Source organism: Watersipora subatra, chromosome 5, assembly GCF_963576615.1.
Source record: "Watersipora subatra chromosome 5, tzWatSuba1.1, whole genome shotgun sequence".
NCBI lineage: Eukaryota > Metazoa > Bryozoa > Gymnolaemata > Cheilostomatida > Watersiporidae > Watersipora > Watersipora subatra.
Window position 1 is genome coordinate 60106580 of NC_088712.1, and position 13285 is coordinate 60119864.

Sequence of the window (13285 nt, forward strand, 5' to 3'; positions counted from 1 at the left end):
GACAATAAAACAGACGCGTAAGAACAATAGACATGGTTTTATTGAATGCGTGAAGTATATTTGTGAAATATTTCAACGAATAAGGTTGCATGAAAGTGTAAACGGAAACCATCTAACACAACTACGTCACATTTGAGCCGTTTTGGAAAGAGAATCCAAACTACGGCGGTCTCGTGATGGCTGCGATTAACTGTTTGTTTTTGAGCTTTTTAGAGCTTGTAATCACATTTCCACATATTTGGCACCTACAACACAGAAGAGTAAGACATGGTGAATCTTTTCATAGGTATCAAATAACTGTAATGTGAATTTTGTTGCAAGTCAACCTTTAAAGCTAGCAGCACATCGTAGCTGTTCTTTCTGCACTCAAACAGTTAGCTTATACAGTATATATATAATATATATATATATATTATATAATAGCTTATATACAAAACCAAGCATCTGTACATTAATTTTTATTTGAAAGTTTTTTCTGTTAGATAAAAATAGCTTTACTCACTTTACAAACAGCTCGGTTACATATAATAAACAGTTCTTTGGTGCAAAGACAACAATTGCAAAGTACGTAAGGAGTTATCATCCTATTTGCCATCTTTTGCTTATTTGTGTCTGAAATAGGAACGTAGATAGGTCGGCAAATATTTATATAACAGCCACACAAAGTTAGAGACATAAACAAACTCAGCCCCTTTTTATCAAACTGACAGCCAATGGCGAGAAAATGAGTTATTGACATATTAAAAGCGATTTAAGGCCTCGATGTGAGAAGGCTTAAAAACACTTTTATCACTATACTAATTAGATTTTCAAAATTGCATATAAATTTTGATATAAAAGCCCCTTACCAACCAGACTGCTTCGCAGGAGTTGTGTTCACCTCGCTACATACTGACTATTTTTAGTTATCGTAATGTGTGCCAACCCAGACTCTATCAGGGAAATCATGCTAGAAGCTCACAGGCTTGGATTCACTACAGGAGAGTACATCTTCTTCAATATCGACCTATTCGCAAGGTAAACTTGTTAGTTCTGTCAGTTGATGGCTGGAGTTTGGAAAGTTTTTTTACCATGAATGAAACAGTTAAAACCTTTCAAATGTTACTTGCTGTCACTTTCAGAGATGGTAAATTAAACTGGTTTATTCTCCAAACCCTTTGTGAAAGCTTGAGCACACTTTGTTTGCTCGCCTTCCAAAGATAAAGATATAATGCTTATGGTAACCTGGACATTTTAACTAATGGATAAGTAGCTGTAACTATTAGTCGGTTCCATGTTTTTGCTTTTATTGTTGCAATGCTGCAGTTTTTCAATTTAATTTCTAAATCTTTGCTTTAAATTTTTTTATAGAAAAGATTAACATTTTCTAATCTCAACGAAACTTTTAAACTTCAATGTTTTATGATAAAAGTTGTTGGTTATTGATAGCCTGTCATATGATAATATGAAAGGGTTTTGGAGAACATGTATAAATATAGTTAGAGTCCTTATCAAAAGATCAAATGTTTTACTTCGCTAATTAGAATGAGATAACTTCTTGTAGTGCTACTTCTAAGCTTCTTGTACTACACAGCACGTACACTGTTCATTTGACTCTATACACACGATTAACCCCTGCAACACTCTTCCAAATATTAACCTTTAAGACTAATATAAGCCAAAAGTTAAATTAAAACTTTATCAATACGACTGTTACAGCTTTACAGTTTTACTGTTGGTCTTCGGCTTTTGGTCGAATTTAAAAACAATTATTTAGGATCTACAAGCAGCAGTGAGGGTAGAAATAAAATAAGATGGAAACAAGTCTGAAAAATAGCTTTCCAACATAAATATCTCATTTTTTAGAAATCACAAGGGGAGCTCTAAATTTTGAAGTATGTACCGTTATAATTCGCTGATGTCACATGACCGTGCTGATAGCTGCCCTACATACTGACACTTGGTTTAAGAAATTTGCGACTGAAGTTCTACAATTACTTTCTGTTTTGCTCTACTTGCTGTTTTATTATTTTACCAGTAACAAATATAAAAAATAAATAAAAAACTAAAATTCTACACACTAGCGTTCACATGACGAGTTATGTGGGTTTCTATGAATTTAGAGACTTCAAAAAGGCTCTGTACTTGTAGAGCAAGTGAGAAAAGCTAAAAGTACGCCTGTCTGAAAACTAGAGATTAAACTTCTAGATAAGACAACTCCCCAATAGTTATTACCCATAACTTTAATCTTTGCGAGTGACTATTTATCTGGCGATCAATTACTGAAAGCAGAGTTTAGCTAAGCTGTTATCATCGTAAAAGTATGTATTACATCTAAAAGTTTGGCCTTGCTGCACATTATGCCAAGTTAGCTCTGCTTCATCAACCATCTCACAAGACTTGAGACATTGGTAACAACTGTTGCTTGATTTACGCACCGTACATTTTCGCATGTAAGCCTAGTTTGAAACTAAAAATGTCAAGCTGAGGGGTCTATAACTCTGATCACATTCAAATGAAATGACATAATGGTAACATAATTCCAACAACCAATTGAATCATGGTAATCATGTGGCTGGTAGTCTGTTGTTGCACTTGATTGATAACAGTAAGCTATGACAGCAATGAAAGTTTATAATTGGTCGGTCATACTCGCGATCGCTTGCACGTTGATGCTCATCACATATGACTTTACACTAGTAATAGTCTAGTACAGTTGAAAAAAATTATTGATATTAATAAAAGTAAATCCTGGCAATAATGATTATCATTTGCATTAATTATCTTCTGCAATCTTTTGCTGTGATAGGTGCGTACGGAGTGTTGCAATTCATAGGGTTGGCTTTTTGCGAATTTTTGCTTATATGCGAATTTTTATAAGTTCACCTTTGTAGGGCTGTTTTTTAGGGTCAGCTTATATATAAAGGTAGCTTATATGCAATAATATATGGTATTTGTTTTTTGTGATACTGTTTTTTATTTTTATGAAAAATTACAAAAGACTACACAGTTTGTGTAAAAATTAGTGTATCACCGCGACAGAAAAAATTTAGCAGTCGTCTCTCTCTTTTTAGCCTTCAATAGACTGGGCTTTAATCATTGCTTGCATAACAGAAAAGTTATCAATTGAGCATCACTAGTACAGTGTTTGTTATAAATTAAGTTCAGAATAATATCAAACCACTTGGAAGATTAAAGGTAATATTTAGTCCACCATTGATGAGCAGGAGAGAAATAAAACATTAATAACTACAAGATAAAAGGAAAGGTTTTAGACTAATGAATATTGGTGAACCAAGCTTGGCAGAAATAACAGTAATAAGTAGAAAAGATGACAGACACTTGCATAGATGTCAGAATAATTTATAGCCTTCAAGTGTCAACGGATGTAATGATCATATCGACTAGCTCACTTCACCCTCCTCAAGTCTGCTCTTGTGCTAATACAATGTTGCTAAAGGCTAGTGAAAAGTTCTCTCCAAAACAAAAGCCAAATAACTGCTATTTGTTTGTTTTTATTCATTCTAAATGTTGCTAGAGTTATAACTATGGTGTCGTACAGCCTATGAAACTGTGACGCTGCTGTATGTGTGTCTGTATAACCTTTTATTTGCATCAGTGATTTTAACAAAATAATGTTTGTTACTACATGCCAAAGAATGATTAAACGCTTTAACCACCATCAAGTTTTGTCGATTCAAACCTTGAAACATCCTGGCAGTGAGATCAACTCAACCATCAAAAACAATCATCAATGGTATAAAAATACCGATACTTTTTGAAAAAATCTGCAAAAACTGGGCGCAAATCCATTTTCAAGTCTATTGTGTTATGATGTTTTGTTGTCAGACTACAGCATTAGTTCAGGGTTCTCTTGCATCCTAAGAGAAGCGAGCTATTGTTAGCGGAGTGCAGCAATCAATCATGAAGACAAAGAAAGTTTATTTGTGGACACAAAAGAATCCAAGCTAAGATTTTTCTGTAACTAGTAACAACCTATCAGAAAGGTTTTTATATGTTCCTGCTGTATGAAACCATTGGATTCTTCTCAGAATGAGCTTCCATATCAATTTCATATTATACCGTCCTATGTCCGTTTCCATTTTTTGAGCTTTTTTGTTTCATTGAAAACAAAAATGAATGGGGGACCCTCGACCGTCGTCAGTCGTAGAAGGTCTAGAGATAGAAAATTAATAAGAAGTGTATTATAATAATATATATAATAACATGTATATAATAATAATAACAAAGTAATAATAAATAATATAAAAGTACCTCTGAACATTTTGGATGAAACATAACTAAATGTGTTCTTTAGTGTAGTTTGAACACAGAAGGCATAGACTCAAAAGTGTCTTTATAAAGTTATCTAAAATGAGCCAAAAGCTTCAGTCAGATCCCACCATAGCGTGTGGAAGGTTGTTAATTTTGGCGGTCAGAAAAGTCTGATGTTCTTATAGCAAACAGCAGCTGGAAAAGCCGTGGTACCGAGAAAACGACTCCCAACAAAAGAATTTAGAGGCTCGTAAAGCGTATGAAGCTCTAATGACTATAACTCTGAAGAAGCCTGATGGTCCAGAGTATGTAGCCTTCTCAGAGGAGGTCAAAGCTCGCGCCCGAACAGAGTTTGGAGACTTCGATTATGGCGAGGTACAAACTGTCATTATAGCGGATAACCCGAAAACTGTGATGCTAAACTATGACTAGATTATCAAAGATATAAATCTGTTGACTTTGTCCTACATATGAGTGTAAATGTAGTGTTTATGTTTGTAAATGTATGTTATGTAAATGTAATGTTTATTTAATTGAGCTCGTTGCTTTGAAAACATATCTCACAAAAAGTAACAATCTTAGCAAAAGATGGAATTCAAAGCTTTTAAATTTTGTTCAATTTGACTATAAAAAAATCAACAATGTTTGTCTGTTTGTCTGTTTGTCTGTATGCATAAGTTTTTATTGGCATTGGCAGTCATCAACACAATGAAGTCTTCATTACATGCCAAAAAAAGAAAACAATTAATCATCATGAAATTATTATTTTTCTGCTTAAGTTTTCATGTTTTATTTGTAGGTGAACAGTTTTGTAGGGGCTTTCCATGATGCGGTGCTTCTTTACTCGCTGGCTTTAAACGAGACGATTGCTCAGAATGGCTCGATTAAAGATGGCGCAGCTGTAACCAGCCGCATGTGGAACAGAACCTTTTCCGGTAAAGTTAACGTTTATTGAACTCTGAGGTTTTTGGTTCTTATACTAATACAGATGCACAAAAAAGCTAAAATTATCTAATGGAAGTCAGATGATGAGCCGCTACTATCGCTGTGTTTCCATGACACGGTTAATCTACAAGATTATCGTCTACAAGTTTGTTGTCATCCACAAGATAGTAGCCAGAAAAACCCGCAAATTGAACGAGTTTAGTTGTTGCAAATTTTAATCAAATGTTTCATGCTTGCAAATGATGAAAATGGCCCGCGCAAATGATGCACGATAAAATACCGCGCAAGCTTGTCCATTTTAAATATTTACCACACTTGACTTATTACTATAGTGCACCGCTACGGCCTTTGTCATAGAACTCCTCATCTTTTTTAACAAAATGCTCGCGTTAATGTCTGATGAAACGCTTATTGTATGGTAACTCAACGTGCACACAACTCCAAATCCATCATCCGCTCGATGGAAACATTGTATCTTAGAACTGGTCATACATTAACTTAAAAGTTTGTAATCAAACTAATTGACAGCTTTTCCTTTGGAGTCTGTATTTTCCATAGTTCAGCCACAGACTGTATTGTGTTTAGTTTTCTTCAATATTAAGATTGAACACTTTCAATGGTTTGGTCAATGCAGTGCAGCATGACGGTACAATCTGGGGGAGACAATTGTTCCTTTTTGTAATGATGACAAGTGTTAATATTATTATACACAAGTAGTCTAGTGTTGCGTGAGAGACCATTATCATGTGTAATGACTATATCTACAAATACTCCAAAATTCTTGAAGGCATTTGATTGGTGCAGGTGTTGGTGTTTGGGTCAACCAAGTTAAAGGTCATGTGTTCAAATCCAGTGCCATGTAATTTTTTTCAACTCACAAATGTATCTTGAGATAGACAGAAAAACAGACACGACTCTTATTGTAGAATAGACTTTTTTGACAGTTGGCAGCCAAATGAGGTAAATGTAAGGAATTCAAATCATATTCATTTACTTTGTAATTTTAGGCGAATTATAGTAATTTTGCTTATATTCAGGTAAACAAGGGTACAAAGGCTAGGATTTGTCACATCATTAAAAGCCATAGCCCGCAAATTTTTCAAATATACTAATGTTTGAAGCTACGATAACTGCACACTTACCTTACAACAAACACATCTGGCGTATGCTGCAAATGCTTATTAAATTTGTATCGATGGAGTAAGTACCGCGCAGGTCACATGTCATTAAAAGCACCATATAGAGAACAACTCCAAGTTTATGAATATGGATTAAACAAAATAATGTTTATCATGTACTTCGTAATGTGTTATATATGCTAGTACCCTTGTAGTCCTGTGTGCCATGAAAGTTTATCAGGTGTAATAGCTGTACACACAATTATTCTCCAATGCCTATAGTCGCTTGATCGGGGCAGAAGTTATAATCTCAGTCTACCAAGACTATTTAAGACTTTGAATTTTGTCCGAAATGTTCCTTTATCCAATCCTTCAAATATTGCTTCACACAGACAGATGCACATGGCCACTATTATAGTAAAGATTGTTATTATAGGGCAAACCGCCCCGCCCTCTCCCACACCCTTCTAAGAGTCTGTTTAGGGCATGTAAAATCACATGTAATTTCTTTACCTAGCCAATTCTGATTGATATTGTTATACATGCAGTAGGATTGTTTTTAAGGCTGCATTCTCTGATAGAAATTTTAGTTAAACTCAAATTCACACAATCATTTGAATCTAATAGAAAAAGATAAAAAGAGACAGTAAAAATGTTGATAATCATTTGACCACCTAGGTTGCCCCACCAGGAACTAATTCAATAATTTGAATAGTTATCCAGGGCTAGTTTATAGAGGTCATGCAACTAATGCAGCTGTAGTTTCAACATCGATAGACTTTGGAAGTCATGCTGACAGCCGCTGACGATGAATGCTTGTTTTATCGCTGAGCATCGGCTAAGCCGCACTAATCTAAGAAGAGTACTTTGCTCTAAAAGGTTTTCAATAATCTATTTTAAGTTTCATTAGTATTACGAATACATAGCTGCAAATTGATTGGCACATAACAAGTGTGCAGATAAAGTTTATCTATGAACTCCTGCCGCTTAGTGTCTAGACAGTATTTTATAGCGACGGGCTGGATATGTGTACATAGATAAGGATGTTTTTATTGATCTTCCTTGAAAGTTTACGCAACGCTATCGAACTTTACAATTGTAAGAATTGGCCAGAATTGTATCCGTCTGTCTGTTTGTCTAAAGCCAAACTCATTTGTTAGAAAAAAATATAGTGGTGTATAAATATAGAATAATTGGGCAGATATTCTCTGTGCGTTATCGGCTGTACAATCTCTCACGGCACATAGATTGCCAGGAGGCACTGGTTTATACTTGAACTAGCTGTGCTACCCGGCATTGCCCGGGTAATAAAATAGTCTTTGGTCAGAAAATGGATTTTTATTTAACATACAACAACATTTGCCATTCTAACTTTTAAACTGCATATTATGAGAAAAGTTTTGATGGATAGTTTCTGATGGACCAATAACCTTTTTTATACACACACACAAACGCACACGCACACGCACACGCACACGCACACACACACACACACAAACGCACACACATGCACCTTTCTATGGAAGAACTGTTATTATTAATTCAACATATTCAGGATTTTTATTTTGTTTTCTCAGTTCATATTAATTGTATCATTACCAAATTACCGAATGATCTTTTATTGTAATCGTAGCGAAATCGACTTAATTTAGCTATTACTGGCTAATTATTTCACATTTATATCTAAACCCTTTTATAGTTGTTTTATTTTTTTAATTTATTTGACTTGCTCAAGCATTTTCCTCATTATATGAAGTTTGAAAGGTACAGTAGTTTGACAAAGTTTTAAAACCTTCACAGTTGTTTTTATTTTCTCTTAAATTATTTCAACTACACCAAACACTTTTTTCATAATATGTAGTTTGAAAGTTAGGATGGAAAATGTTGTTATATGTTAAATACAAATCAATTTTCTGTGCAAAGACTTTTTTATTACCAGTATCATCGTATTCAAAGTTTTGATGGATAGCTTCTGGTGGAACAGTAACCTTTTTTATACACACTATATAAATTGTTATTCTTAATTCAACATATTCAGGATTTTTATTTAGCTTTCTCAGTTCGTATTAATTGTATCATTACCAAATCATATTTTATTGTAATCGTAGCAAAACAGATTTAATTTAGCTATTACTTGCTAATTATTTACATTTAAACCTTTTTATAGTTGTTTGATTTTTTTTAATTTATTCGACCTGCACAAAACATTTTTCTCGTGATATGAAGTTTGAAAGTTACAGTTGTTTGACGAAGTTTGAAAATCTTCACAGCTGTTTTTATTTTTTCTCTTAATTTGTTTCAGTTACACAAAATACTACAAAAGAACTGCACAATCGATACTGGTGCAAATGTTAAAAATGAGATATCGTACGGTCTTTGTCTGACCGAATGGAGAGAGAATATTGAAGCTCTTCCTATAAATGTTCGGGCGAGAAGAATTGTTCTTGACCCCATATATAGTAATTGAACCTAACGAAAAATATTTCTTAACAGGAGCATCGTAACGTATTTATTATATCCATGGTGGTTGTGGCATATCAAATGTTATAACGTTTTAGATCGAAACTTCCTAACAGGGGTATCGTAGCGTGTGGGCGCAATGCTAAAATAGTCAGCTGGACAGTCAAAACGACATACGCACGCACACACATTTGACCAATTTTGAAAAAAAATATTTATAGATACAAGCTCTGTCAGTCATTCAGTCTGTCTGTCTGTCTAAAGCCATGGTTGGAGAGTTGGAGAAAATATTGCATCGTAAAAGATTTAAACCGTCGACTTTAGACATGGTAGACCACCACTCTAGCAACTGTAGTGATTGACCACTTCCTGGCATTCCAGAATAATTGTACATCTAGTTATTACATCCAATGATATCTCACAGAAAACTAAAATAGTTTATGATAATTTCAGCTATGCTTAAAATGGGCATCTTTTTATGAGTTTACTTAAAACCAGCAGTAAGTAAGTACATATCACATCAGTAAGTAAGTACATATCACATCAGTAAGTAAGTACATATCACATCAGTAAGTAAGTACATATCATATCAGTAAAACATTTTGTTCTAGCGATGTATGTTTTAGAAAGTTTGAATTCCAGTCTAAAATTGTTTAAGAGCTGAGCAGATTGCTCACACTAATCAATATGTCAATAATGGTTTTCTGTTAATAAGTTTGGTTGGTAATATATTTTTGCCATATTTCTAAAGGTATTACGGGCAATGTCAGTATTGACAGTAACGGAGATAAGAACTCGGATTACTCACTGCTCAATTATGACAGCGACCTTGAGCAGTTTACTGCAGCTGGGCACTACTATGGCAATGTCAAGCTTTACCAGTAAGTACTAAAGATTGTTTTTGTTCATTCTCACACTAAGCGACAAAGGTAAAGCTTCTAATACCATGAAGATCCTTTAATTTTTATTCCATTAATACCTTACGACTTGAGGTTAATGCATTCCAAGACCCTAGCTTGTGTGTCAATTCCCCTGTATCTCAAATCATGTTTACTATACAAAAAACTAAATACAAATTAATTTATTTTTACTCTGTAAAAGAAAAACACCTCAAAACAGGATATTACAACAAAAAACCGTGTCTTTTATTGTTTTGATTCGTTACCTACGCTTACAAAGTAACAAATACCTAACTAGTGGTTATGATCTTGAATAAAATGCAACATTATTATGTACAGTACTGTAAAGAGCTCTTACAGTCTTGAAAGATGATAGCAGCAAAAGGTGGTGCCGTTATTTAAACTAAATTTAATTACCGGGTAAACTAAATTTAACTTAATTGGCCTTAGCTTGCTATACACACAGTTGAACATAAGTTTTAATTTTAATTGCTGAAAAATTTTTATTTTAATTTCGTTTTCATTTTTTTAGTTTTCTTTTTCAGGCTTTACTCAAACTGATTGGACGAAAAAGATTGAATAATACTGTTTTTGTAAGCGCCCTTTTGTCTGGAATTTCCTAATTGGTTAACTACAACGATCAAGTGTGCGCGGTTAGGACATCCAAAAAGTCCAAAAAGGCAAAAACGAGAGTGAGATTACCAGGTTCCTTGAGTGCTTGATTCAGGCCTGCCGGAATGATGCACACACATAACGCTATATACTCGTTCACCTAGCATCCACAGTGAATACCGTCTTGCTACCTCAATCGTATCTCAAATTGGTTTCGTTTGTTGAGACACTCGTATGGAAAGGTATCATTGTAATGGTACATGGTGTTCAATTCATTAAATATTATTTATCAATAACATAACTTAAATGAGTCTCTCTTAAACTTGGTTGCTATTGCTACAGAGAGGTGAGACCCATAAACTGGCCAGGAGGTCGAGATAGCGCCCCTCCTGACACACCACTCTGTGGCTTCAGTGGTGAAGGATGCGTGGAGGAAGGGAAACTTCAGCAATGGGTGTTTGTGACTGTGATATTCTCTGTTATACTAGCAATAATTGGACTTATTGGAGTCCTCTACTACAGGTATGTGCTGAGCTTTTAAATTACTAGTCTCTTAGAAGCACCTAGTTGACTAGCAACTGCAGACTGGCAACTGCAGACTGACAACTGCGGACTGGCAACTGCCGACTGGAAACTGCAGACTAGCAACTGCAGACTGGCAACTGCAACTATAAAGTTGCTCGCTGCTTATAAAAATGGTTTTGAATGACTAGCATGCCGTTGTTATAAACTTGTATGCTGACATTACACTCTACACTGGAATAGGAATCAATGAATTACCATTTGCGAATACCTTTGGAATTACCATAATAGTAAATTACCTAAAAAAACAAATCTCTTGATATCTTACCAGCTGCATATAATTCAAGGCTATGGGAGACCTCGTGAGATTTAAATGTCACAGGTATCATTGATGACGTTTTATCACAGCTCCGCAACTTTGAATATTTAGTTTCATTAAAAGAAGAGATCTATTTTTTTTACTTTACAACTTAGAAGTACTGAAAAACTACTGCAAATAATCATTGCATTTTCGCTCTATAAGACATAAAGTAGAGTTTTTTAGAAAATAGCTTCAGCATTTGTCTATCCAATAAAAAGCGACATTAGTTCTGCAAGCATTCTTTTGCTGAATTTTTTATTTTATTCGACAGTATCGCTATTTTTTTACCATTAATAATTGTTTCTGATGTTTGAGGTGACCTGACTACCAGAACGGGTCAAAATTAAAATCAATAAAACTTGATTCTGATTAAAACACTCAGATCAAGCGAAAGTGCGATTATGACACCTATACGATGTCTATAGTTGCGAAGGGACCGACAGAATGGAGGCCTGTAATGCTGCAATTTGAGCCCTGCAATGTAATGGCCGATATCAGTTAGTGTCGTTATTTTGCACAATATTTTTCTTCTGTGTGTTTGAACCACAATCAAGTTTTGTCGATTTTAATTTTGAAACATCCTAGCAGTCAGATCACCTCAAACATAAAAAACAATCGCAAATGATAACAAATATCGATTTTTTGATAAAATCAACTAAAATTCTGCGTAAGTTTATCTTTAAGCTTGCCTACAAGCGTATTTACAGAATTTACTCTTGTGTTTAGGAGATACAAAGCGGAGCTTGAGTTGAATTCCATGAGTTGGAGAATAAGATGGGATGAGATCCACGATGATCGACAAAGAGGAGGATTGGGGAGGTCAGGCGCCTTTCCTTCATCAGGTAGTTTCACTGTCTACAGACAGTAATACTTGCTCCAGAGCATCGAAGCTTTCTTTACTTAGTATATGAGTAATTACAGGCATAAGTAGCTTCCTTTACAGGCTTTAATTGATTAGTGTTTATATGAATTAATAATTACCACTCAAATGTAATGTAAAAATCATAATATTCTAGCTTATTAAATGCTTATTAATGCTTATTATTAGCTTAATAGTATATAATATTATAGTTTATATAATTATAAACTCTGAAGGCTTGTAAGATAAGCACTATTCCTTACATGATGCAAACTGTAAATTCCTTAAAAATCATTTTAGACTCAAGCGTTATATTTTTTTTACTTGTGTTTTTTCTCTATCAACCCAGCAGTATTTTCTAGATGTGGGTTTTTTCCTATGTTTTTAATCCTATTGGACTTTGTTTGACAAAAAAATTTCTAGCAAACCCTAATTTTCTTGGCTGTATGCATTCGCGAGGGCAACTTTCATGCTTCAACCTTATACCGCAGGTTAATTTATGCTATACTTTATTATGTGTAGCGTTTCTTTATTTTACCTGCAGCTCTTCAGACAATTAAGTCAATCTAATGCTATCGCAGTTATGCTTGTATTTTTCAATCAAAATTAATAATGGAACCTTAGAGAAACAGACAATTCCTGACAGAAAAAACCGAAAGCAATAAACATCCCAAAATATAAATCCTATATTGCTCTAAAATATAACAATATTTAAACTGTTGTTGTTTGTAGTATTATACAAGCTGGGTGAGAGGGTCTCGTTGCAGCAGATTATTAGACATCTATAGCAATATGCATGACAACTTCACTGCTTTAGTAATAAATTCATGTTGTCTATGTAATCTATATATGTACATAACCGTTGTATAGCCTTTATGACAAAGTACCTTCTCGCGCACTATTTTGAGTTTGGAAAATCTCACTCCAGAAAAGATGAGCTGATTGGCTACCATTACGTTGCTTAGCTTTCTCATTGGTTGGTCTAGAACTGGAGTATGGTGAGGTGATGCTCCCACTCTTACCAAAGCTATCTATAATAGCTGGGATGAGCCAAACAGCTCCCAGAATGAGCTTGACATCAAAAATGCACAGGAATTCTGCAGTAGGATACTCGCAACGCCCCTCCTTACAACCTGGTATACCGCTGCTTTCTGCCTGCTGCCAGCTCACCTGTCGCTTCTTCATTTCACTCTTTGTGCTGCTATCCCCTCTCGGCTAGTAGAGTCTGGCAAGCTTCCAATTTTAAGAAATTAGT

The 13285-nt window shown here is 34.6% G+C and overlaps 1 protein-coding gene across 1 annotated transcript in view; it reads left to right on the forward strand.

Moving 5' to 3' along the window:
* The window catches only part of LOC137396955 (atrial natriuretic peptide receptor 1-like), a 54254-nt gene that overhangs the window by 26615 nt on the left and 14354 nt on the right, over window positions 1-13285 (forward strand). The window contains exons 2-7 of the mRNA XM_068083240.1: window positions 4440-4629; window positions 5054-5189; window positions 9529-9658; window positions 10631-10810; window positions 11898-12013; window positions 13017-13166. Of these exons, the coding sequence (XP_067939341.1) occupies window positions 4525-4629; window positions 5054-5189; window positions 9529-9658; window positions 10631-10810; window positions 11898-12013; window positions 13017-13166 (817 nt within the window). The 5' untranslated portion in view covers window positions 4440-4524. The remainder of the gene's footprint in view (window positions 1-4439; window positions 4630-5053; window positions 5190-9528; window positions 9659-10630; window positions 10811-11897; window positions 12014-13016; window positions 13167-13285) is intronic.